The sequence below is a fragment of the Enoplosus armatus genome, chromosome 7 (assembly GCF_043641665.1).
Source record: "Enoplosus armatus isolate fEnoArm2 chromosome 7, fEnoArm2.hap1, whole genome shotgun sequence".
NCBI classification, from domain to species: domain Eukaryota; kingdom Metazoa; phylum Chordata; class Actinopteri; order Centrarchiformes; family Enoplosidae; genus Enoplosus; species Enoplosus armatus.
In genome coordinates, this window is record NC_092186.1 from 560,278 (window position 1) to 586,605 (window position 26,328).

At 42.9% G+C, this 26,328-nt stretch overlaps 2 protein-coding genes across 2 annotated transcripts in view; both read left to right on the forward strand.

Moving 5' to 3' along the window:
• The window catches only part of LOC139288028 (ephrin-A2), a 53,171-nt gene extending 40,290 nt beyond the window's left edge, over positions 1–12,881 (forward strand). The window contains exons 2-4 of the mRNA XM_070909264.1: positions 8,372–8,664; positions 11,250–11,315; positions 12,742–12,881. Of these exons, the coding sequence (XP_070765365.1) occupies positions 8,372–8,664; positions 11,250–11,315; positions 12,742–12,881 (499 nt within the window). The remainder of the gene's footprint in view (positions 1–8,371; positions 8,665–11,249; positions 11,316–12,741) is intronic.
• An 8,492-nt stretch (positions 12,882–21,373) lies between these two features.
• LOC139287680 (E3 SUMO-protein ligase ZBED1-like) lies at positions 21,374–26,050 on the forward strand. Its single transcript, XM_070908844.1, has 2 exons — positions 21,374–21,443; positions 24,592–26,050. Exons 1-2 carry the CDS (start codon positions 21,374–21,376, stop codon positions 25,983–25,985), a joined length of 1,464 nt encoding a protein of 487 aa, XP_070764945.1. The 3' UTR covers positions 25,986–26,050.
• Positions 26,051–26,328: the final 278 nt, after the last annotated feature.

Genomic DNA, 26,328 nt, shown 5'->3' on the forward strand with positions numbered 1-26,328 from the left:
TTTACAGCCAATGTGGTGTCATTACGGTAATTTCACTCGCACCTCTCAGTCAAAATAAGAAAGAAGTCCAGGCGGACATTTTGAGGTTTAGGTTTTAAACCTAAACCTGGCTGTAAAGCGCAATGTCCCAGCTTTCAGAAACTGTTGGAATTTTTACCGTGACGTAATTATGGTGATCCAAAGTGCGCTTGCGCAAACGTGTCGCTGATGACACACTCGGTGTTAAAGGGTTAACTACAGTACAGAACGTCTCTGTACTGAGAGCATCAGGTTAGAAATACTGAAGTAAAGTACAAGTACCTCAAAATTGTGCTTAAGTACAGAACTTGAGTAAATGTACTGTGTTACTTTCCAACACTGAATGTAAACCTGATGTCACAGAGCTTAGAGCTCCTCGCTGGCTGTAATTCAACACGCTGACAATCTGTAGGCGTGTAAACCCCCGAGGAGGAGGAGGAGGAGGAGGAGGAGGAGGGATAATGCTCCTCCCGCTTCTGCTGCTCAGAGAAATAAAAAGCTGATCGGTGTGACAGTCCTGAATGTAATAACTCAGAGAGAAATCCTGTGTGTGTGTGTTTGTCCTCTGACCCTTCAGCCTCACATTCACGCTCCTGTCGTCAGTGTGAATCCCTCGTTCACATCACATCACAGAGATTACAGCAGCCAATCAGCTTTGATGCTGAAGATCAGCTGCAGTGGAGGTCAGAGTGAAAGCTGCAGTCAGCAGAGCATCGACCAGTCAGACCAGCAACCTCAGACAGACTGGGAGTTGTTGAAAGGTGGTGCAGGGAGGTGGTGTAGGTGTGTGAAGCATCATCAGCCAGTGTCAATGATAAAGAGGCTGCCAGCTGGCAGGAAAGACCTCGCTGTCCTCCTCTGTGAGCTCTGATACTCCTAAATCCTCTGGAGACCTGAGGGGGGAGGGGAGGGGGCACACATCCACATTCAAGACTTCTTGACACTTGTCCAGGACTTTTCCAGGACTTGCAAACTGCCTTGCACATTTTCTAGGCTTTCCAGGAGTTGGGAGTGTTGTTTATTTTATTTCTTCAACACTTTATTCAACTTTCCAAGCACAAAGAGTCCACCTCCTCCTCACTGACTGACAGGACTAAAGATAATAGTGGGCCAGGCGGGGTCCCGAGGCCAACAGGGGCCAATAGGGGCCACATGACCCACATGAGGGGAGGGGGGGGGGCACTGTGAGTGTGTCTGACAGGCTTCATCTCTCACATCAGAAAACATAAAGCAGCAGCCACCTCGTATTGTTTGTGACTGAGGGGGGGGGGGCTGGGTCAATGATATGGGTGGGGTGAGGGAGGGAGGGGGGCAGTTAGATTGACAGTTGGCAGATTTTTCCATGAGTCCACTCTGGAACTGTCTCTTTCCTGGTGTTTATAGCCTCACCTCATACACTGAGGCATTCTGGGTAATTCTGCTGCCCCCTGTGTTCTTCAGATTCAGAGGAGAACACTGAGGCATTCTGGGTAATCCTACTGCCTCCTGCGTTCCTCAGATTCAGAGGAGAATACTGATATCAGTTTCATCTCTGAGCGTTCAACATCAGACTGACTGGTGGATTCTTTCTCTTTAGGCTAGCAGTTTCCCTCTGCTTCCAGTCTTTGTGCTAAGCTAGGCTAATCACGGATCAGTGTTACACAGCTCCACATGCAAACTGTGATTCAAACACACTTGTTTACTTAGGTCACTTTTGGGGACATTACATAAACTCACATTCATTTCCTGGAGACTCACCCTGACCACAACCACTGACCCAAAAATCAGCTTTTTCCAAGGCGTCCCCAATTAACTGGTGTTGTCCCCGAAGGTAGCCTAAGTCAGAAACACTCACTCACACACACACACACACACACACACACACACACACACACACACACACACTCTCAGCAGTAGCAGCCACATGTTCACTGTAACACGACTCCAGTCTCTTTGTCTCTGGTTACCACAGCAACCCATGATGAACTGTGTGTGTGTGTGTGTGTGTGTGTGTGTGACATGTTCAGTTAACATGATCCCACATACTCTGAATATTACACCACTGAGGAATCTCTAACCACCATAACTCCTGTCAGTACTGCAGTACTACTGTAACATTACTGCAAATACTTTGGAGTGTGAGATTTTACAGCCAAAAAAACATCAGGCTCCTGTAGCAGCTGTTCATTATGTCCATAACAACGTCTGATAAACAACAAGATATATTTGTGAACTTCATTATCGAGGAGGAAGCAGAATAGAACTAATGAACAAACCTTACAAATATGATGGTGGACAAAATAACCTTAAAAAAGAAACAAAATACTTTGGGCTTTTGTTTTGAAAGTTTAGAGCCATTCTTCCTGTGATGCACCCTGGCGTTTAGCAGACAGAGGCACACAAATATCATGAGGCTGTTTGTTGTCTTACATTCAGAGGATGACCTCTCCTCTAGCGCCACCTGCAGGATGAACTTTACATGTTTTCTGCTGGTTGGACTCTGAGAATAGACTGAAAACATCTCTCTGTGTTGGTGTGCTGCTTCAGGTACAGGTGAGACATGACATCTGATCCAGGAAGTCCAGTTTGAGGTGCAGATCCAGGACACCAAAACAGACTGAGGTTTATGACACTCTGAGACTCTGGAGAGCTACCATGGTGACAATCATTTTATCTTTTTGTCTCTACGACCACAAGTTAGGCAGCAGAATTACAACATACGCGGTAAAGCTGGTCTGAGCGCAGTCTCCATCTGACTTTTTATTGGGTTTTCCCGTGAAAAGGCAGCAAAGGAGAAGATGGAGGTTTCTATTCACAAAAAACAAAAACTGAGTGTGTGTGTGTGTGTGTGTGTGTGTGTGTGTGTGTGTTCTGGTAGGATCAGGTTTTCAGACATCAGATCAGATAGTTTTGTCTTGTAGCTTGTAGCTTCTTGTCTGAACCTGAAGGAAACACTGTGGGTATTGTAGCTGAGCCTGTCAGGACAGAGTCGGGTTACATTAACACACACACACACAGGAACACAATGGACTGCAGAGTATCTCCACAGGCCAACGATCATGTGACTGTGGGACAGAAATAATAAAGCTGCTCTCTGCTGCTGCTGTGGGAAAATCCTGCTCCTTAATGCAACGATGAATACATCATGTTAACAGTCCTGAGTTCATCTAAATAACAATACAGCTGATTAATGAGCTTCACAGAACTACTACGTACATAGGAGGCAACAGGTGCTGAATCCCACACCAAACTGTACATGCATTGCAGCAGGTTTTGGACCCAGATCTCTGTCAGACATGTGTTTGTTCTGCTGTTTTAGACCTGGTCCTGAAGCTCCCAAAACTTTCATTGTTTTGCCCCCCGAGGTTTTCATCAGGCGAACATCCATGTCAACAAAAGGTTGGCATTAAGCGTCTAAATGAATAAATAATGAAGATGACACAAAACCTTTGTGTTTCCCGCTGGTCACCACTTACTGGGTTGTGTCTTCTTATGAATAATCTCCACTTATACTTATTTTCCCTTTTAAAAGATGTTTATACATGTGCATCATTTCTGTGTGCAGTCAGTGGTTTGGGTGTGACCTCCTGATTGGAGGTGGAGCTGTTTCCATCAGTTTTCCTCCTGGTTGTAGTTCATATGGATGTTTGCCTGATGAAGACCTTGTACGCTGACATGTTCCATATATGGACATTTTGGGAGCTTGAAAATTTCAGTGTGTGGACAACCTCCACCACAACCTGCACACAGTCCACCATCTTTGTTTTGGTCCAGAATGTAGCCTTAGTTTAGTTCAGTATTCTGTGGTGTTTTAGTCCTGGTTTAGTCCAGTATTATGTGGTGTTTTATTCCTGGTTTAGTCCAGTATTATGTGGTGTTTTAGTCTTGGTTTAGTCCGGTAGTGTGCAGTGTTTCAGTTCTGGTTTAGTCCAGTATTATGTGGTGTTTTAGTCCTGGTTTAGTCCAGTATTCTGTGGTGTTTTAGTCCTGGTTTAGTCCATTATTATATGGTGTTTTAGTCCTGGTTTAGGCCAATATTCTCTGGTGTTTTAGTCCTGGTTTAGTCCATTATTATGTGGTGTTGTAGTCCTGGTTTAGGCCAATATTCTCTGGTGTTTTAGTCCTGGTTTAGTCCAGTATTCTCTGGTGTTTTAGTCCTGGTTTAGTCCTGTATTCTGTGGTGTTTCAGTCCTGGTTTAGTCCGGTAGTATGCAGTGTTTTAGTCCTGGTTTAGTCCAGTATTCTGTGGTGTTTTAGTCCAGTATTCTGTGGTGTTTTAGTCCAGTATTCTGTGGTGTTTTAGTCCTGGTTTAGTCCGGTAGTATGCAGTGTTTTAGTCCTGATTTAGTCCATTATTCTGTGGTGTTTTAGTCCTGGTTTATTCCTGTGTTTAGTTGTAGTTTTAGACTTGGTCACTAATTGAATATAGACTTGTATGACTATACTGAAATATCATGAAGCGATTTATAGAAACAACAATTCATTCTACGTCATATAAAACAACATTTTCTTTTAACTAAATAATTCTGAATAGAAACTGAAAACTAGATTTAAGTCACAAAGTTAATGCGGATAAAATCCCTGTGTTGAAAGCAGCTGCACCACCTGACCCCCCTCCTTAGTTCAGACCACCGGAGCAGAATGAAGCTGGTCCTTCAGTCTCTGGTTGACAGTACGTAGATATGAACTTGGATCTGACAGCAGGTCAGTATTCTTCAGTTTTGAGGGTCGTTGGTCTGTCAGGAAGACTGATGAATGACCTCGACCCGTCCCCATCCACACCGGACCTGGATCTAATCCACCTGACCTTCAGAGACCTGCACAGATTAAACAGTAAATCACACTGTGCAATATATGGGTGTTGTGGAGAGACTCAGAGATTCACTGCAGCCGTTGGATGGAAAACTAAAAATCATGTGACCAAGCAAACGTGAGAATCTGACACCGGATCAGTTTCTCTCAGCAGGAAGGAAATCACATTTATCTGCTGAGTCATTGATTAAAACACATACAGGAGCTGCTGTGTCTCTCAAAAACACTTTCCACTCAGAGGTAAACGTTGTACTTTTTACTGCACTACTTTATTTAACAGCTGTAGTTTCATCTTTACTGCTGTAATATGTTACATAATAATCCAACACTCACAGGGGCCATGTTACTGCATTATGAGTACTTTTACTTTTTATACTTTAAGTACATTTAGCTGATAATACTTCTGTACTTATACCTGAGTAAGAATGCAGTACTTTTACTTGTAATGGAGTATCTTTCCATTGTAAGTAAAGGATCTGAGTACTTCTTCCACCTCTGATGTGGACTGAACACATGGAAACAGAACAGAACCGTGTGCACAGACAGGACTACCTCGGCCCCTTTAGACTCCTGATGTCACACAAGACCTTTGAGAGGCTGCAGCACCGCAGCACCCTGGTACTTGACTTCCTGGACCCCCTGCACTTTGCATACCAGTCACACATCTGCATGGACGATGCCATCATCTGCACACACCTGGAGAAGCACGGCAACACCGTGAGACGCTTTATCTTCTACCTTTCTAGTGTTTTCAACAGCATCGAGCTCCTGGTCAGATCAGAATCCAGACCACCTCACATGCCGGCTGCAGTGTTTCTGCCTGAATGGCAGCGTCTGGGAGGTGGTGATGAGCATGAGTACACTCTACACCTCAGTTATGATATATAGATCATCATATGTTCCATTTGTAGTGGAAACCAAAAACAGCTAAACGAGAGTAAGTGTTGGACACGATGCGTCTGCTGCATGTGGAGGCTGGCAGCTGGTTGATAGCACGTTAGCATCAACTACTTAATATCTCAGATATTGTGGACAAGAAAATTCAATATATTGAGTAATAACAGAATAGTTTTTTATTTAGAATTGCTTTTATTAATTGATTAATATTAAACTCTAAAAATAATGATTCCTCTAGTGGCACAGTTCAGACTGCCCGTCAGACAGAGAGCTGCTGTAACAAGGCTCCCGGGCTAAATGATGAAGAGGATGATGATGATGATGATGATGATGATGAAGAGGATGATGGTGGTGGTGGTGAATCCGGCGGTCCCTCGGCCTCTCTCCATTAGAGTGATGAGTAATGATGTGAGAGCTGAGGGGACAGAGTTCACAGTGAACGCACCGCCTGCCCTCTCAGCTGTTAGCGTCACCCAATCCTTCAGCTAACTGAGTTAGCATGCACTTTGCTAATGGTGTTAGAGAAGACAAAGAGGGCGAGGCGGAGGAGAAGCACCATCAGGATGGTTTTCATTCAGCAGGATGTTTCCAGCTGCTCCGATCGACCCCCGAAACTCCATCAGGACGAAGCTCTGATGCTGCGTTCAGGTCACACGGGAATAATCATTGCTGTGATTCAGCAACTCAAAGTAACAGACTCTGGAGGGAAACTTAAAGTGCTTTAAATCATTAAGATAATATGATTATATGGAGCTCCATTTGTGCCAAAAATAACTGCTTTGTACCGTCAACATGACGCTTTTAGGAAGCTTCACTAAAAATAAAGACAGCAGAGGATGTAGGGAAGATGCTGCTGTAAAATAATAATATTAATACCACTTAATTTATTTAAACATGAAGCTTGACAATGTCCATAGTCTTGACGGTGTCCTGATGTTTCATCCATGTATCACAGTGACGTATGAAAGCAATCAATATATAATATATAACAAAGAGGTCTGGAAGTTATATTATGTGATGATAATAATAATAATAATAATAATAATAATAATGTCTCATCTCACTGTTAAACTGGTATGTGTTGAGTTTTCTTTACATTTTAGATATAAAATGTTATAATGATTCAAAATCTATAGATAGATAGATAGATAGATAGACCGGAGCTGAATTTAAATCGAGGTGTGATTAACCAGGACTGCTTAGCCAATCAGGACGGACCATGAGAAACTAAATCAGTCAGTTCAAACCTCATTACCAAAATCTAAATTAGCTCAGTTGATTGGATGCCCCCCCCCCCCCCCCCCCCCGCCCCAATGGGACGAGTGTTGTTGTTCTGTGAATGACATGAATATTCAGAGACGCATGAAGTTTGATGAGTTTGTTTTCTGAGATCGATTGTTGAATGATGATTATTTCTAATAAGGAGGTAAGATTCATCTGTCAGAGAGCGACACGCTCTGCGTTGTTGCTAAATTAAATTATGTAAATTACAGCAACAGTGTGACAGAGCAGCTGTGAGGACGAATCATGAAGAAACTAGACGTAGATGAGGCCCATTGTCTTGATGTCCCTTCAGGACGCCCTCTGGTGGTCAAACTGAGATGTTGTCAGTCCGAGTCCTCCTGGGTGTCAGCCAACTGAAATTAAAAAAATACTTAAAATATTTAAACAGCTTTAGTGATTTTGAACAGTTTGTATTTCTACGTATTGTTGCATCATCCACAGACATATATCTTGTGTTACATCATCCAAACAGCCAGAAATCTGTTTCAAACCTTGAACAACTTTATTTAACAGAAGTCAGCAGCTCTGAGCGCCTGGGAGCTAACAGGAAGTGATTCCAGCTGTGAGTCAGACCTCCCCTCTGTAAACACGACGACGCTCCAATAAACACTTAGTTTTGATTAATTGAAGGCTGGGGGGGGGGCTCGCACATGCAGACACTGATCAATAGTTTCCATGTGTTGGAGTCACTTGGAGGCTCTTTGAGTTGCGACTCCCAGGGTGCATTTCACTAACAGACATCCAATCCAGAGCCTCACATTCTGTTGTGTGCTCCGCTAAGAAGCATTTTGAAGTCTCCACCACTCTGATTCATACCTCTGACTGGCCTCTTCTCAATAGGAACAGCAGCTGAGGCTCATGGGTATTGTAGTATTTAGAGCTGTCCTCCGAACTGACAGAAAACACCTGATTTGAGTTGAAATCATTCAAACTGGTGGTCCGAACATGAACTCACATGATGGTTTCATTACCCAGGAGTCCATGTTGTGTGTTTCTGTGTTGACAAACATCATTAAAAGGCAATGCTTTCATAAGGATTTACATTAGGGGAAGATACTTCTGGAACCAGCAGCTCCTTCTGAAAAAAGCATGAAATGTAAACTGCAATTCTCAGAAGTCATACAAAATATAAAAAAGCCGACGTAGACCCGTAAAGTTCAGTCTCCTGTCTCATTGAAATGATGATTGAATGGTGCTTCAAGGTTACAGTGTGACAAAGTTATAAGGCTTCAAACACAACAAAGTCAGCGCTCTCTCTGCCTGATCGAGCTGCATGTTTTGATATATTACTCATACGTGGCACGAACACTGTGGGGTTACTAACAGCTGCAAACACCCATAAATGAAAGGAAATGACATGATTTCTCTTCCTCCTCCTCAGGTTCTTTCGGGGCGAGTACACGGTGGAGGTTGCGATCAACGACTACCTGGACATCTACTGTCCGCACTACGAGGTGGCGGAGTCAGCCGAGCGCATGGAGCACTACGTGTTGTACATGGTGAACTACGACGGCTACACGACCTGCGACCACCACAGGAAGGGCTTCAAACGCTGGGAGTGCAACCGGCCGCAGAGCCCCAACGGACCGCTCAAGTTCTCCGAGAAGTTCCAGCTGTTCACGCCCTTCAGCCTGGGCTTCGAGTTCAGGCCCGGACATGAGTACTACTACATCTGTAAGTACTACTGAGTACTACTGAGTACCTCTACATCTGTAAGAAGTTCCGGCTGTTCAAGCACAAATTATCCACAGGGCTGTTCAGGCTGGATCTGACTGTCCCCTGGTCCCTTTCAAATCCAGTCTCTTTTATTTTTTGGAAAATGAAAATTGGGTTTTGGTGGGTTTTCCTCACGTCTAGTTAGGAACGTCTGCTCCTTCACTTGACCTCACGGGGCCGCGGTCCACAATGTCAAACACAGCGCATGTCAGTGAAGTTGTGTTTGGCCGATGGACTGTGGTGTGTTGAAGTACTGGTTAACGTTAAGGTAAATCTCCAGGAAATGAATGTAAGTCAATGTAATGTCCTCTGAAGCGATGGAAACACGACTGTGTGTGTGGGCGTGGTCATTACTAGCTTTTAAACATGAGGTGCTAAAAGCTGTCATTAGCAGCCCCATGTTGGTCTCCTCCTCTTCACGTTGCAGGAAAATACAAACAGCCTGTTGTTTTAATGAGGCCATTACATCCTCCACCGTCTGCTTTCTACGCCTGTTCAATAAACAAGATAGAACATTTACATCAGACAGACTTTCAGTTGTTGGAAGGTGGATTTATTTCTCTTTTAATGGAGCTATGCTAACAGTCTCCCCCTGTTGCCAATCTTTGTGCTAAGCTAGGCTAAGAACATCCGGGACAGTATACAGTGCAGCACGTAGTTTAGAGAAGGACATCTGTCTCTAATACAACTTGTTAAGTTCGAGAGCTTCTAGGTCCTGTTAGCTTAGAATTAGCTTCTTGTTCCTATTTGGCTTAGATTGTTGCTAGGTCCCAATGTTCATCTTCTTTTATAGCATATTCAATGGATTCAATGGAGCCTCTTGTCTCTTAAATGGAAACAAAATGTACGACTGTATAACCATTTATCACATATACTGTGCTAAGCTCGGTTTTATTTTATGATGTCATTGTTTTCATTTTGTGGCATGTGAGTGAGAGTTTAGAGGTAGCCTCTAGGTCACGGTGTGTCCGGGACTGTCCGGTTTCAAGCTGGGTGATATCTATAAAACATTAAAATGTCACGCTTTTCACCACAGTTGCAATAATAATTATAATCTTGTACTTGTTTTCAGCGCTTATACAGACCTTTATGAGGTCCTGTCCCACTCCTCATCACCTAAAAACATAAACAATGCACCAGGCGTCTGAATTCAACACAGATTTGTCTGTACGTGTGTCGTTGTCGAGGCTGTTGCTAGGCTGTGAGTCATAGCGTCAGTATGCTAACGGTTAGCTGTCATGCTGGAGAGAAAGTCTTTTCCAAAGAGCTCCAGGAGGCTTACTCCTTCCTTCGTAAAGTACCTGACAACGAACATGCTGCATTCACGGTGTTGAAATGTGCGCGTGTGTGCATAGGCGCTTACAGGTGCACGTAATATTACGTAATATTAAGATACATGTAAATCAGATAGAAAGTGAATTTTCGTGAACGGCTCCGGGAAAAGAGAGTAGAGTTCCAGTTTACAGTTAATTGAACTCCTCACCTCTCAGCATGAGAGGGTAACAGTGATTCTGGTGTAAGTGGAAGACTGAAATGTATTACAAGGCAGATATACAGTAACTTTATCTCCAGTCTTTTATAAACATGCTTCTAGCTAACATTAGCACTTCAACATTAGCAAGGTGTGAAAAGTATGTGTGGTCCAACTTAATGCTACAACAGACCTGCTGGAGGGCGGGGCTTCAGACAGACCCAGGTGACTGTAACCACAGGGAGTCAGCTCACCTGTCAGGGGCCAACAAGAGGAGAGCATTCATATAATCATCAAAACTAACAACGCCAATAGTGTTTTGTTTTTCTGTGATAAATCATCAAACCACAAATATGTAAATAATTAGAAGATAATTTCACTTTTAATTTTACTTTGAATTTAACTTTTTTATGAACAATTTGATGTAAAGCACTTTGACGCTGCTATGAAGGAGCTACATACAAACAAAGTTTATTATTATTCTTATTATCATTATTATCATTAGTAGTATTATCAGAGCTCAGTAAAACCTTCAGTTCTGCTCATAGAAAGTGAACCAGATGTGGTCTAATATAACCAGCATGCTTATCACCAGAGATCAGACATGTTGGAGCGAAAGAGGTTCAACACACACACAAGCTGCCGTCATTAAGTGTGTGTGTGTGTGTGTGTGTGTGTGTGTGTGTGTGTGTGTATGTCTAGACATAATTTGTCGTCCAACCTGGAAAAAGTTTCCTAAATTGTGGCTCATTTGGAGTGAAAGGCTTCCAGCAGAGACGCAGGCAGTTTGTTTTAAATGACACTTAATGACTGTGTGTGTGTGTGTGTGTGTGTGTGTGTGTGTGTGTGTGTGTTGAATGCTGCAGGTTTAAAGGAGCAACATGAATGAAACGTCTGCAGGTCAAACAGCTTTATTGAATGTTGAATATGGATCCGACACGTTTCCTCCTGACTTTACACCTTAGTGGAGCTCCTGGCTCCCGGTGACGCTGCTCAGCTTCACTTCTTCCATCCGATGTAATCGCTGCTACACGTGTGCTTATTATTATATCTGCTGTTGTTTCCTCTGCAGCGTCTCCACATCCAAACCTGGCTGGGAAACCCTGTCTGAAGCTCAAAATCTACGTCAAACCAACCAGTGAGTCTCCTTCTGTCTACCTCTCGCTGGAACTTACATTTTCGTTCTTTTATTTTGAAGTTTTGACATCCAAACATCCACATTCTATTTTCATATGATGTTGTATTTGGAGCCCTGGTTTTAATGTTTGGTAAGATTTAAATGAAAAGACGTGATCCGTGTGCCAGGTTTCATGAAACGCTAAGCTAGCGTTTAGAAACGCGGTTGCAAACAGCAGTCTGCGTCAGTTTGTACACCAGCCTCAACGCCAGTGAAATGTAAGGAAATTAAGTTGTCTTTGTAATCTTATAATTCTTTCCCCACTTTATTGAATACAAAAGTTCAAAGAAGCGTCTGTAGAACATGATAATAGTTCTTTACAAGACAACTGAGAACGTAGCTGCCAGAATGCCAGTTAGGAAGTAAGATTACTCAAAACACACTTCTCACGAGTGAAGTAGTTTTAATTCTCATCATTAATATGTGTCGAGGATTTAAAAAGTCCTGACTACACGGCCGCAGAGTGGCGTTCACAAGCGCTGAGTGCCGCGTGTGCGATTTCAAACTACATTAACAGACGTACAAAACATCGAATGGCAGAGACGAATAATGACCTCATTGGCTTTCCGTAGTTTTCAGAATCAGAATCAGATCAGAATCAGAAATACTTTATTGATCCCCGGGGGGAAATCAAACATTAATGACGCATCATTACTGAACGTCACTGAAACCTGAAACCTCCAACAGATCCTGCAAAAACCTGCAGGACGCTTCGAACAAACAAAATAGTTGGTACGGCGTGTCATCTGACCTCATCACACCTGGCCAATCACTGCGTAGTGTGGGACGACGCCCTGCACCAGGTGGTTCCAGGACGCACTTTCATTCTAATGGATCTGATTATTAGAGGAATAAAAGACTCTGCAGAGTCCTCAGGAGGAAGAGCTGTGAATTCTTCCTCCTTCATATAACCCAGTAACAGCTGTCACAGCGAGGCTGTTAAACTCTTCCTCTCCGTCAGAAAGCAGCATTAACACATTAACGCCGTTAAAAATCCTCCGTCTCACCAACAAACCAGCTTTCATCGACGAGACGGAGGATTAGTGGAGTAAACGCTGCCGAGCAGGAAGGACGGTGTTTCTGAGAGGTGGAGGTGGATCATCTGATCCTCGTCTGGAGGAAGGCGATCAAATCAAATGACAGGAAATATTAAAAACAGATTCAAATATAAGAATAAACCGGCTGCTTTATAATAGAGCCAGGTGATTATTACCTCTCAAATACTTTTCTTTTTTCTTTTTATAGGATTATACTCAGCTCTGATTGGCTAATGGTCATTGCAGAAGACAGATAGGTCCTCCCTGCAGGACTCTTCACCTCCGAATACATGATCCTCTTCTTTAGTCCGGATGAGGTCACTTCCTGTTTGTCTCTCTCTCTCTCTCAGATGACTCGGTGTACGAGTCTCCGGAGCCCTTCCTGACAGACGACACCACCGGCGGCTGCAGCCTCACTCTGCCCCGCCTCTCCCTGCTGTCCGCCATGTTGCTCTCCCTCCTCCTCATCCTCCTCCTCGCCTCCTCATAGCACCTCCTGCTCTTCTTCTTCCTCCTCGTCCTCCAGTTGGACTGATCTCCATCCTCCCGTCGCTCTGAGGAGAAACAACCAACCTGAGGCAGGAAACTAATCCGGCTCCGTCTCCCAGACCTCTGACCTTCACCTGAACACCACTCAGCAGCTCAGCCAATCAGAGGAGGCTGAGGTCACTGTTGGGAGGAGCCTGGAGCTGCGTAACGCTGGGATCATCTGTGCTCCGACAGACTCACTGTGGAGGGACAAGTGGAGCCTCCATGACTCCCATGTGACATTTAGTTTTACTGTATGTGTCCACCGTCTGCCTCATTGTTGGATCCCTGACTTTCAGTTCAGATGCCAAGTATAAATACATTTTTCTACAAAACCCTTTTTTAATCTTTTACAAGATATTAGCAGCGTAACCCACAAGTTATTTTTTGTACACACACGATAAAAAATATGATCTTTAGGACAAGATAATAACACAAGATCTAATATCTTGATCAAGATCTTGATGTAATGTCTTGTGCGTACAAGTTATTATCTTATTCTATTTGTTTACTAAGTCCTGTGTGTGTGTGTGTATATACATACATATATACATACATATATTTCATGTGTGCACAAAAAATAATAACTCATCTTTTACTTCAAAGACCACAAAGTCCTGAAACATGATTTATTGTTTAATATCTTGTCTAACTTCAGTCTAATGAACATACTTCAACTTTCAGGACTTCACAACGAAACAAACTGACGTGTTTTAAATATTTGAATGTACTTTTTCTACTTGTTTCCGTTCACTTCAGAACAGAATGAAAATCATTTAACTGACTGTTGAACCACGCTGGACTTTAAAAGTGTATCTATACTCAATCAACAATGATAGAAATCAATGCACAGTTGATTTCGCTGTGATGGAACAAGTTTTAACAGTCTGCTCGTTGATTTTCATATTGTACGTAAATGAATGGAAATCAGTGGCCGCCAGGAAAAGTAGAAGAAAATACATCAAAAAGTGAGCTAATAAATTCAGAAGTGTTCGGTGTTAAGAACGTACAGAAGCCCTGAATATCTTCTGTCCAATAGATTATTATCTTGTTCACAAGCTGTAAAAATAATCAGTAATTTTATCTAAAAAGAACATTTTTTAGGCCTTTGGAAGTGCACGTAACAATTTGAAGTGGTCTTTAAGTACAAGAACTAAATATGGTACAAAATTAACAAACTGATGATGATGATTTAAAATCGATGCAATCGATCAGGGAGATGATCAGGTAACAACATCGAGTGACGGTGATTGTAGCATTTCAGTCCAACGTGTTTACAGGAGTGAAGTCAAATACGGTTCTGAAACATGGCAGTCAGTGGAGTCCAGCTTCAGTCTGAGGAGAAACTCCTCTTCATCAACAGACATCATCCAGTCTGCATGAACTCCAGCAGAAACAGGCTCTCGAACACTCGTCCAGCTCCAGTCCGAGCTGCGTTCACCAGCTTGCTGTTCTGCTGCAGAACTCATTTGATCTCTGATGATTACAGTCAGAAATCTGCCACAGCAGCTGGAATAAAGTTCAGCTTCATGATGGATGAAGGCACCTCTCACTGGACTGATCACTAATAACTGTTCAAACTATTACAACTACCCGACAAAATCAGGTTCTGGATCAGGTTGAGGAAACAGGCTGAACAGCTGCTGAGGTATGATTCAGATTCAAACTGAGAGAGGTTCAGCTCTCACATCATCACCATCTCTCTCTCTGACTGAATTTTAGGCTCGTTTTCATTATCAAGCAATATATTCACTAACTATTAATCATAAGCGGTATTAAGCTTCCATCTGAAGTGATTCTTTAAACTGTTTCTTCAGTCCAGAAACAAGAGATTCAATTCAGAAAGAGATCAAACTAAAAATCCTCACGTTAGAGAAGCGATTAGCCACAAACGGGACAGGCTAACGTTAGCTTCACAGACCTACGGGACAGGCTAACGTTAGCTTCACAGACCTATGGACAAGATGACGTTAGCTTCACAGACCTACAGGACGAACTAACGTTAGCTTCACAGACCTACAGGACAGGCTGACATTAGCTTCACAGACCTACGGGACAGGCTAACGTTAGCTTCACAGACCTACGGGACAGGCTGACGTTAGCTTCACAGACCTATGGACAGGCTGACGTTAGCTTCACAGACCTATGGCACGAGCTAACATTAGCTTGAGTACGAGCTAACTATTTGAAGTTAATCCGACAGTTTTGTGGGACATTTCTGTGACTGTAATCTTCATCAGTCATGAATATAAAACTAATAATCAGGTGAGCGGAACACCTGAGACTGTCTCTCTCTCCCTCATTCTCTCTCTGTCTCTCGCCCACCTCCAGCAGCAGACGCCTTTCATTTCTGTAAATCTGCCAAAGACTATCGTTAAACTTTTCTATTGGTGGGGGGGGTCATACAGGAGCTACAGGGGTCATTGTTGCCCCGCCCACTTCTGCCACAAGGGGCAGGGTTATGTCAAGGGGAGGAGTCACACCTTTTTTTTCTAAATCGTGTCGTTTTGTTGTAAAATAAAAACGAATGTTATACGCAAAACAAAAATGAACCAATCAAAAATGGCCTTTTTCCCACTGGTGCTGAATTTTTAGTGACTGACTGAGTTTGTTTCTTGGCAAACAGCGACACCGTGTGGTCGAGAAGACGTTTTTATTTGTCTTCATCTCTTCATACTATCCCTCCATCTCCGCTGATGGAGGAGGAGTGTGTCCTTGTGTGTGGACGAGCAGGGGCATGCTGGGAAATGCAGTATATAACATGAACGCACTGTGATGGAGGACGGACGGAAGATGTAGCACTTGGACTCCTGCGGAGAACGACGGAAACAATCAGATTTTTCCTCGTTGGTAAAAAAAGAGCAAAAATCAAGTTTTTATTTTATGTTTGTGCCATTTTTCATCATCAGAGATGTGAAGGAATCGGTCAGATGTGTGTTGTTGTTGTTGCCGTTGTTGTTGTTTTTCTCCTTTATGTTCCTGCTTGCATCACAATGCATTCTGGTCCTTGTAGTCCTGTGCTTTCTGGTTCTGTTGATAAATAACGGTTAGGTGGGTTCTCTGGTTCATCATCCTTTTCTTCGTTGATTATTGTGTGAATGGAATCTGTTTTTTGTGGCGTAAGAAATGTTAAATAAGCTGGAAGAAGGAAAAACTACAGAAACAAGTTCTGATGGTGGTTTTGTGAGCGGGAGTGAGACCTCCCTGCCGTCTCTGGTTTACAGTGTCTGAGCTCAATCATCCTGAGAAGAAAATGTTTTTCTACATCCAAATGTCTGCATATTCTCTGAAAGACAAAAAAATAAATCTGTTTTTGTATATTTTCTTATTGGATGCTTATAAAGTCCTGTTAGGGAATGCATATATCTGATTGGCTAAAGAGCTAACGAGGGGTCAGAGGTCATCGGGCCTCTTCAGGACAGTTTTTCCTGCGCTGCATGAGCAGGAAAAATAAAACTTAAAAATACATTTACTGAATTTACTTTCAGAGAGAAAATGTTAAGAAGTGTATGAATCTGTGTTGGATAAATTCACCAATAAAAAAAGTTCCACTACAAAGTATTTTCTACTTTGTTTTGCTTTTAGTTTGTTCCCGCAGAGCTCTAAACAATAAAACCTCCTGTTCAACATCATCAGCCAGGTTGTAAAATGTTTAATTATGTTGTATCATCATGTACAATCTACTACAGCTGGTGGAGGAGGAGGTGTCCTCACCGTAGTATCATTGAGCAGAAACGGGAAAGTATACAGGTATGTATATATGTACAAGTACACAACTTGTCAGATAAAATACATAATTTAATAAGAGTTTATAAAACTAAACAACAAAAGCGAAGCAGTCTTTTTCATGTTGAACACAGAGCAGAGCAAAACAGACCTGTTGTACAGTTCATTAAATCATTCATTGATTACCATTTATTAAATTATGTATTTATCACAGTTTATTTAAGATCAAATACTTCAAATCAAATAATCATTTTAAGTTAGAATAAAAAATGACTTAGTGATTTTCAGGTGAAAAGACATTGAGGTCTAAATTATCTAAATTATATATGTATATACATATATATATATACATCAGTGGATATATCTCTAATATATATTTATACATTTCATAAAAATAAAATATTGAACAGAACTGATCTGACTGATTGTTGAAGATCGAGGTGATGAGAAAAACAGATTAAACTGTTAATAGTACTGTATCAATACGAGCACTGTTAATAATGAATAAAACATTTCAACACTAAAAATATGGAAAAGAGTTAAATATGAAAGCAAATAATGGCCATAAATATATAATTCTGATTTAATTTCAGTTATTCAGTTAGAGTCCAGTCTCACTAAATGTAATAAAATGAGTTACTTTTAAGAAACTAACAAACATTTATCAGTGTGCTTGTATATTTATTCATTCACGTGTCATTTTCTTCTTTAACGTTTTGTTATTTGTCGAGTGTTTGATTTCAGGCGTCACTGTGGATTAAACAGTAGTAATTATTAACAATATCATATTAGTGTGTACTGTCAGCATGTTATTATGGACTAACAAACAGCTTCAGAGTAATCAGATTACTTTAATAAAACAAGTGTTTGAGCTGAACTCACATCGACCATCAGCAGCTTCATCTTCATCAGCTGACAACCTGCTGACACTCAGTGACCAGATTATTAGGAACACCTAGCTAATAATCATGCTTTTATTTACAGATATGAAGATGTTCAGTGTGTTTTATACACATGGTACATATACACACATACATATGGTACATATACACACATACATATGGTGTATATATACACATATACATATGGTACATATATACACATATACACACATACATACGGTACATATATACACATACACATACATATGGTATATGTACACACATACATACAGTGTACATATATATATATACTCTGTACAGTTGTCTTCATCACGGCTGTGAGTGAAACACAGAAGAGTGAGTGAAGAAGAAGATGGCAGCTCTCCAGTTCTCATTGTCATTATTATCTCATTATGAGGTCAGCTGGTGCGTTTCCTGGACAGCCCCTGCCAGCCAATCAGAGAAGAGAACAGCCAGGAGATGGTGGAAGTACATTTTTAGTTCTGTACTTATATACAATTTTGAAGTACTTGTATTTCATTTGATATAATGAGAAATAAAATCAACAAATGAATAAAGACAGCTGCTATTAACAGCTTTCCATTTAGCTGCTAATACTTCTGCACTTCTACTGAAGTATTTTATATAGAGGTATTAGTAATACTTCTTCCACCACGGTTTAAAAACTGTCCCACATTTAATCACATTTGTCCTGTTTGAGTCAAAAAGGCACAAAAGTGACTATTTTTCAACATGTAGTCAGGACGTGTTTCTCTCTGAAATATAATCATATCAACCACAACATTTCAAACATTCAAAACATCAACGCTGGAAACATTTCACATTCTTCCACTGAAATCCATTCATGTGAACGAGTAGCTGCCCACATCCCATCAGCCCCTGCTGCTCACCTGAAGGCCTGCACACACACACACACACACACACACACACACACACGCACACACACACACACGCACACACACACGCACACACACACACACACACACACACGCACACACTCAAAACGATCGATACAGTGATTAGTGCTCGGTGATGTGTGTCTAAGCTGCAACGTTTAACACTAAACTGTCCAATCAGAGCTCAGCTGAAATGAAGCGGAGCTGCAGGTTGTTCTTCTGTTTAGACGACGCCTCCTCACTTTCACTGCTGCTGGTCTGAGGTCAGTCTGAAGGACGACGAGGCGACAACATGATGAAGACAACAGAGAGACCAATCTGAGCTGCTGTGTTTCTGTCTGCAGAAACTAAACCGATTCAGACACGATGAACATCACAGGAGGATGAAACCTTCACTGAGATCGTCTGTAAGTTAACTCAGCAGCCAGGACAATGTTTTGACCCTGTGAAAGGACAGGATCTGGTCTGTAATAGACATGAACATTCAGCAGGACTGGATTAGAAGACAGCTGATGAGACTCCACTCCAGCAAGGCTGCAGGCCCTGATGGTGTCAGCCCCAGGGTGCTTAAAGCCTGTGCCCCCCAGCTATGTGGAGTACTTCACCACGTCTTCAACATGAGCCTGAGTCTTCAGAGGGTCCCCGTGCTGTGGAAGACGTCCTGCCTTGTTCCTGTGCCGAAGACGCCGCGACCCAGTGGCTCCAAGGACTACAGACCCGTGGCACTGACCTCCCACATCATGAAGACTTGGACCCCCTTCAGTTCGCCTATCAGCCCTGACTTGGAGTTGAGGATGCCATCATCTACCTGCTCAACCGCGTCTACGCCCACCTGGATAAGCCGGCGAGCACTGTGAGAGTCATGTTCTTTGACTTCTCCAGTGCGTTCAACACCATCCGTCCGGCTCTACTGGGTGAGAAGCTGACGGAGATGCAGGTGGATGCCCCCCTCGTGTCCTGGATTGTCAACTACCTGACTGGCAGACCACAGTATGTGCGCTTACAACACTGTGTGTCAGACAGAGTGGTCAGCAGGGGACTGTCCTCTCTCCCTTCCTCTTCACCGTCTACACCACGGACTTCAGCTACTGCACTGAGACCTGCCATCTTCAGAAGGTTTCTGACGACTCAGCAATAGTTGGATGTATCAGTAAGGGTGATGAAGAGGAGTACAGGGCTGCTGTGGACAACTTTGTCACATGGTGCGAGCAGAACCACCTGCAGCTCAACGTGACAAAGACAAAGGAACTGACTGTTGATCTGAGGAGGACCAAGGCGCCGATGACCCCTGTTTCCATCCAGGGGGTCAGTGTGGACATTGTAGAGGACTACAAGTACCTGGGAGTCCACATAGACAATAAACTGGACTGGGTAAAGAACACTAATGCCCTCTACAGGAAGGGCCAGAGCCGTCTCTATTTTCTGAGGCGGCTGAGGTCCTTCAACATCTGCCGGACTATGCTGAGGATGTTTTATGAGTCTGTGGTGGCCAGTGCTATCCTCTATGCTGTTGCATGCTGGGGCAGCTGGCTGAGGGTGGCGGACTCCAACAGACTAAACAAACTGATCCGCAAGGCCAGTGACGTTGTGGGGGTGGAGCTGGACTCTCTGACGGTGGTGTCAGAGAGGAGGACGCTGTCTAAGCTGCGGGGCATCTTGGACAATGTCTCACATCCTCTCCATGACGTACTGGTCGGACACAAGAGCAGCTTCAGTGGGAGACTCATTCCTCCCAAATGTACAACAGAGCGACACAGGAAATCATTCCTGCCTGTGGACATCAGACTGTTCAAGTCCTCCCTCTGAGGGTCAGACACTCAGGAAGAGACTGGAAACCTGTATCTACTTCACCTGTTCATACACCACCTCACTATTTATTGTAAATGTTTAAGTGCAATACATATATAGTCATACACTTCAGTGCAATACATACATACATATACATTGTTATTGTATATATTTTTTACCTCATTGTTCACTTAAATACTGTAAATGTGTATATTTTTTACTTTCTATTTCTTATTTTTATATTTTGTACATACTTTTAGTTCTAAATTATGCTACTTTCTACTCTTGAATGGGAGCACCGGTACTGTACAATTTCCCCCCGGGGATCAATAAAGTATTTCTGATTCTGATTCTGATTCTGACAGGCAGACAGACAGTCAGACAGACAGACAGACAGGCAGACAGACAGACTGACAGGCAGACAGACTGACAGACAGACAGACAGACAACCTGTGTTCAGGTTGATGTGTATTATTTGATACTCATCGCCTACATCTGGGGAATGAAGAAGAAATTGACAACAAGGTTTTATGGCTTTTAGCTTGCTCCGTTCTCTTTGTGTTTTTAATGTGTTTCATATGTTTGTAACTGTGTTTATTATTACTTCTTTCTTAAAAACCCAAATCTTTATGGAATATAAGTATTGTACTTTAAATGTAGATAACGCCAGAATTAAAATATCCACATTACTTTCGTTTCACAGGAAAAGATCCTGAGGGCGTCGAACACTTCACGCAGTTGTCAGGACACGTTGGTTCAGGCTGCAGCAAGAAGAAGGACGGTGTTGTAAATCAAGTTAACTTTTGTTTCTTGGCTTTCGTTTTCAAACTCCACCCGGGTGATAAGCAGTCAGAAACTTAAACAGAGGACGCTGCCTTTTGCATCAACGCTGTTTTTCATTTACCAACATTTCATTAAAGGTAAAGACGACAAAGAGAGGAGACGTGAAGTGAACAGGCAGGAGAAGCTGAACCACCGAAATGACGCCAACAAGACGGTCATGTAAGCATCTGTTCATGGAAAACTTTCAACGGAGCAAAGTGAAATCATGCTTCTTCATTACCAGTTATTATGTATGTAAGTGTGGATTTTGTTTTTAATGAGGCTTGTGTTTATCCTGAACAGTCAGAGGAAGATCCAACATGCAGGGGAGAGGACAGCACCCATCCAGCCTCCAGCCACCGAGACGGGACCAGATCAGGCAGGGAAGGGGTATCAAACAAGTCTTACTCTGTTTCACATTGTAATCCTAGTACTGTGAGATACTGACAAAACTAATACTTTGAATACATGACCTTGGACTGAGCCCCCAGGAAGTGTGAACAGCTTGTAAACTCCACCCAACTATGTAACTACGAAATTATTACTATATTATTTAATTGACTTAGCACTTAATATCTGTACTGGATCTGTATGGAACACAAATATAACACCAGAGTTATTATCGCTCCTCAGTTTCAGTCTGCTGGTAAATACCTCGATGACTGTAACAGAGCCTGAGGGTGTCACGTGTGTTAACTGACACTTCAAAAGACTGTTGAAAAACAGAATAAATGGTTGCAGCCTTAATTCTTTTCTTTACTGTCAGTCTCGTTGAACTGCAGGAGTTGTCCCCTGTATTACCAGCTTTACTATACGTGTTTGAACCCGGTGGCTTGCCGTAGTCGCTCGTCTCTCACACGTCTGACGCTACAGACACGTTTACATCAACACAGCCACGGCTGACGGTTCACTCGCCATGACGCACAACCCAGAGCAAATGTAACTGCAGCAATTCTGAACACTGTCGAAACTCAGGTGACCTACACTAAATACTGTCCCTGAACGCATCCCGTCACAGACAGAGGACGGAAGCTGCTGCTGCCGCTCTGCTCACCTGCGTGGACACCTTTTCTTCCTCGACCTCGTCTCCTCCTCTCTGCAGCGAAACACTGACTGCATAACGTCGCATCGTTACCTCGTCACACCTGTCGCACACACCTGTCGCACACCTCAGGGTACGGCAGTCGAGATGTGTCGATCTGGGGAGTGAATCTACTGAAATTGCTGCTTTTCTGGAGAGTTTGCGTGAATCGAGTGTGATTTTACAGAGAAAACATCTGATATGCTGGCAGCTGCAGTATCCTGCGGAGGGAATCGCTTGCGTCGGCTTTCTGCAGGTCACCGTTGAAAGAAATATAGTATGATAGCAGGGCGTCCTGGTAGCCTAGCAGGGTTAAGGCTCTGATCATGACATGACATTAGACTGGAAATGTTCTAAATATACTACCTCACTATTACTTATTCTCAAATGTGCAAAAGTGCAATACATATATATATATATACATATACATATATAGACATACATATACATTCCTGCTGTATATATTTTTCACTTAAATATTGTAAATGTGTATATTTTTTATTCTCTATTTCTTATTTTTGTATTTTGTACATACAGCGGGGGAAATAAGTATTGAACGCGTCAACATTTTTCTCAGTAAATATATTTCTAATGGGGCTATTGACATTGACAATTTTCACCAGATGTCGGTAACAACCCAAGTAATCCACACATACAAAGAAATCAAAACATATAAAATTTAGTTATGTGTAATAAAGTGGAATGACACGGGGAATAAATATTGAACACATGAAGAAAAGGAGGTGCAAAAAGGCATGGGAGCCAAGAAACCAGCTGAAATCTGTCAGTAGTTAGGAAGCAGTCCTGCCCCCATCAGTGCAAATTAATATCAGCTGGTTTAGTCCTAACTGATGGCCTATAAAAAGGTTTCTCATTACCAAGGGGTCACACAAGAAGCATCTCATGATGGGTAAAAGCAAAGAGCTCTCTCAAGACCTTCACAACCTTATTGTTGTAAAACATACTGATGGCATTGGTTATAGATGTATTTCTAAACTTCTGAATGTTCCAGTGAGCACCGTTGGGGTCATTATCCCGAAGTGGAAGGAACATCATTTCACCATAAACCGGCCACGACCAGGTGCTCCTCACAAGATTTCTGACAGAGGAGTCAAAAGAATAATCAGAAGAGTTGTCCAAGAACCAAGGACCACTCGCGGAGAGCTTCAGAAAGACCTGGAATTAGCAGTTACAGTTGTTCAAAGAAAACAATAAGTAATGCACTCAACCGCCATGGCCTCTATGCACGCTCACCACGCAAGACACCACTGCTGAAGAAAAAGCATGTTGAAGCTCGATTAAAGTTTGCTGCACAACATTTGGACATCAGGAGAAATGGCACTGCACATCATCTTTCCCCCCGCTGTACTTTTATTTCTAAACTTACGCTGCTTTCTAATCTTGAATGGGAGCACCAGTATCGTAAAATTTCCCCCCAGAGATCAATAAAGTATTTCTGGTTCTGATGACCCGCAACATCCTCCAGCAGGGACCTTTGCTGCATGTCATTCCTCACCTCTCTCTCCACTCATGTCGACCAGGGTTGGGCCGGTGTAAACGTGTTCAAACTAGTTTGATATTAAGCCAAACACCGGTCTGGACCAGTATACCGAAGACTACCACTAGGTGTCGCACTTGACTCAGCAGCTGCTCCCGATATAAACATAATGCGACTGAGAGACTCCGGTCCACTTAGTGGCGATAATGCACCTCGAAGCTGGTGTTAGTGTTCTTTGAGACTAAGGCAGGGACGGTTTAGAAAGGGGAGGGCCCCAACTGTATCTGTGTCACGTGGGTCTCTCCACCGCCCCGCCCCTTCAGGAGACCAGCAGCAGGTCCTGAGTCTATTCACCCCAGTGGGAGAAGTGAACGTGAGCACAGATTTTTCACAAACCACAAATCTTCTCATTTTGAGAGCCACTTGCTGGATCTGTGCGCCACCTTGTGGAGAACAGTTCAAAGTCGATTGTCTCAGTTCAAAAAACTCTCTTTTGCTTAATCCTGAAGCTTGCGAGTGTTTTTAGCGTTGAACATGTTATTTACATACTCAGCTCTGATGGGACAGTTATCCTCTACATTACCAGCATGGATGTATTAGCAGAGCTGGATACTGCATATCAGAGATGACGCCCCATTCATTCCTATATATTATGAAATAGTCTCCACATCCAAAGTCTCGAAGCGTCACGCGGCATCAAACTCACTGATTGGTAGATCCAACGACTTGTCGTGAGGCCAGTGTGAAACTGAGGTAAAGCAAAATAACGTGCTAAAATGACAAATGTCTGAAGAAGCATATTTCAGCCTTTAAAGGGTAGTTTGGGCTTTCCGACATGATCTTCTGCTAATGACAGGATTCACATAATGCCCATGCATCACCTCCAGTCATATTGATGCAGGTTATGGACATTATGTTAGAAAAGATTATCCTTTTAAAAAATCTGTTTCCTTCCACAGTGGGGACCCAGGAAATACCAAGAACGAACAGACACCTGCTGAAGATGATTGTATCAACTCTGCAGCCCTTTGAAACCACAGAAGATGCTAATTTTCAGCATTTTGTAAAAGCACTAAACCCCTCTCTTCAAATTCCTTCCAAAGCTGTGATACACAAACAGTTTCTCAGCATCTACAACGAAAACAAAAAACAGTTGCAATCGATCTTGGCCTTTGCTGATGAAATTGTGCTGACGTGCGAGTTGTGGTCTTCAAAACCTGAAGACTCCTATCTGACGGTGGGTTGCCATTTTGTGGACATCCACGGGAATCTCAAGTCCTACATGCTCACAACTACCAGCCTCTTCGGGGACACATCTGCAGGCAACATTGATCATCAGCTCTCGGCTGTCATGGAGGCTTGGCGTGTGAAAGAAAAGGTCCACAGTGTCGTCAGAGCTGGCATGCCACAACTGAAAAATGTTAAAACAAAATGGATACAGATGCCTTGTTTTGCTGACACCTTGAATGTGGTATTCAGGGATCTGATGAGTAACGAAGAGCTGTCGAATGTTCTCAGAAAGTGTCACAACATCGTCAGGTTCTTCAAGTATGACTCTGAAGCTGAGGGGAAGCTCAGACATGTTCAAAACCAGCTGAATATGGAACAAGAAGAGCTGATCATGTACTCCGGGGACCGATGGCTCCCTTGGTTGGACATGCTCCAACGACTGAGTCAACAATACAAGGCCATGGTGATGGTGTTCGACGAGAGAGGCAAGTTAGATTTAATTCTAAATGAAAACGATAAAGAGAAAATGAAGAACATCATAGCGGCTCTGGAACCTCTGAGGAGAGCCACGTCCATGATGAAAGAAGGATTCCAGACCATTTCAGCCATGCTCCCACTGCTGAAGGGACTCATGGACAATCTCAGAGAAGAAGAAAAGAGAAAGAATGACGTCGCCAAAACACTATTGTCAAAATGTAAAGAGGAATTTGGTGATGTCAACAACCACCGGTTGGCTCTCAACACATTCCTCGACCCAAGATACAAAAACCACCTGGGAAAGCAAAACAAAACGCGAGCGATGGATAAAATAAAGCAGGAGCTCACTCCAGGCCCAGCCTCCTCTTCTCATACCAAACTGAAACGCCTGCTGGACAGATATATGGCCTACGAACCTACTGCAGAGATGTCAAACCCTTTGGCCTGGTGGAGGCACACCGGAAAGGAGAAATTTGGTGGATTAAGCAAGCTTGCTCTGAAGAAACTTGGAGTTGTCTCCACTGCTGTGCCCTTAGAGAGAGCTTTCTCTGGTGCAGGTGACCGGTTCTGCAACCTTAGGGACTCCATTGAGCCAGAAAACCTCAACATGATCCTGTTCCTCAACAGCAACTGGTCCTCAACATGATCCTGTTCTTCAACATGATCCTGTTCTTCAACAGCAAGTGGTCCTCAACATGATCCTGTTCTTCAACAGCAACTGGTCCTCAACATGATCCTGTTCTTCAACATGATCCTGTTCTTCAACAGCAAGTGGTCCTCAACATGATCCTGTTCCTCAACATGATCCTGTTCTTCAACATGATCCTGTTCCTCAACATGATCCTGTTCCTCAACATGATCCGGTTCTTCAACATGATCCTGTTCCTCAACATGATCCTGTTCTTCAACATGATCCTGTTCCTCAACATGATCCTGTTCTTCAATATGATCTGTTCCTGTTCTTCAACATGATCCTGTTCTTCAACATG

Excerpts from the sequence above, each read along its gene's own strand:
- LOC139287680 (XM_070908844.1), top strand. The coding sequence starts at position 21,374 with ATGCAGGGGAGAGGACAGCACCCATCCAGCCTCCAGCCACCGAGACGG. Across the intron at positions 21,444-24,591 it reads CCAGATCAGGCAGGGAAGGG|TGGGGACCCAGGAAATACCA; the intron begins GTATCAAACAAG and ends TTCCTTCCACAG.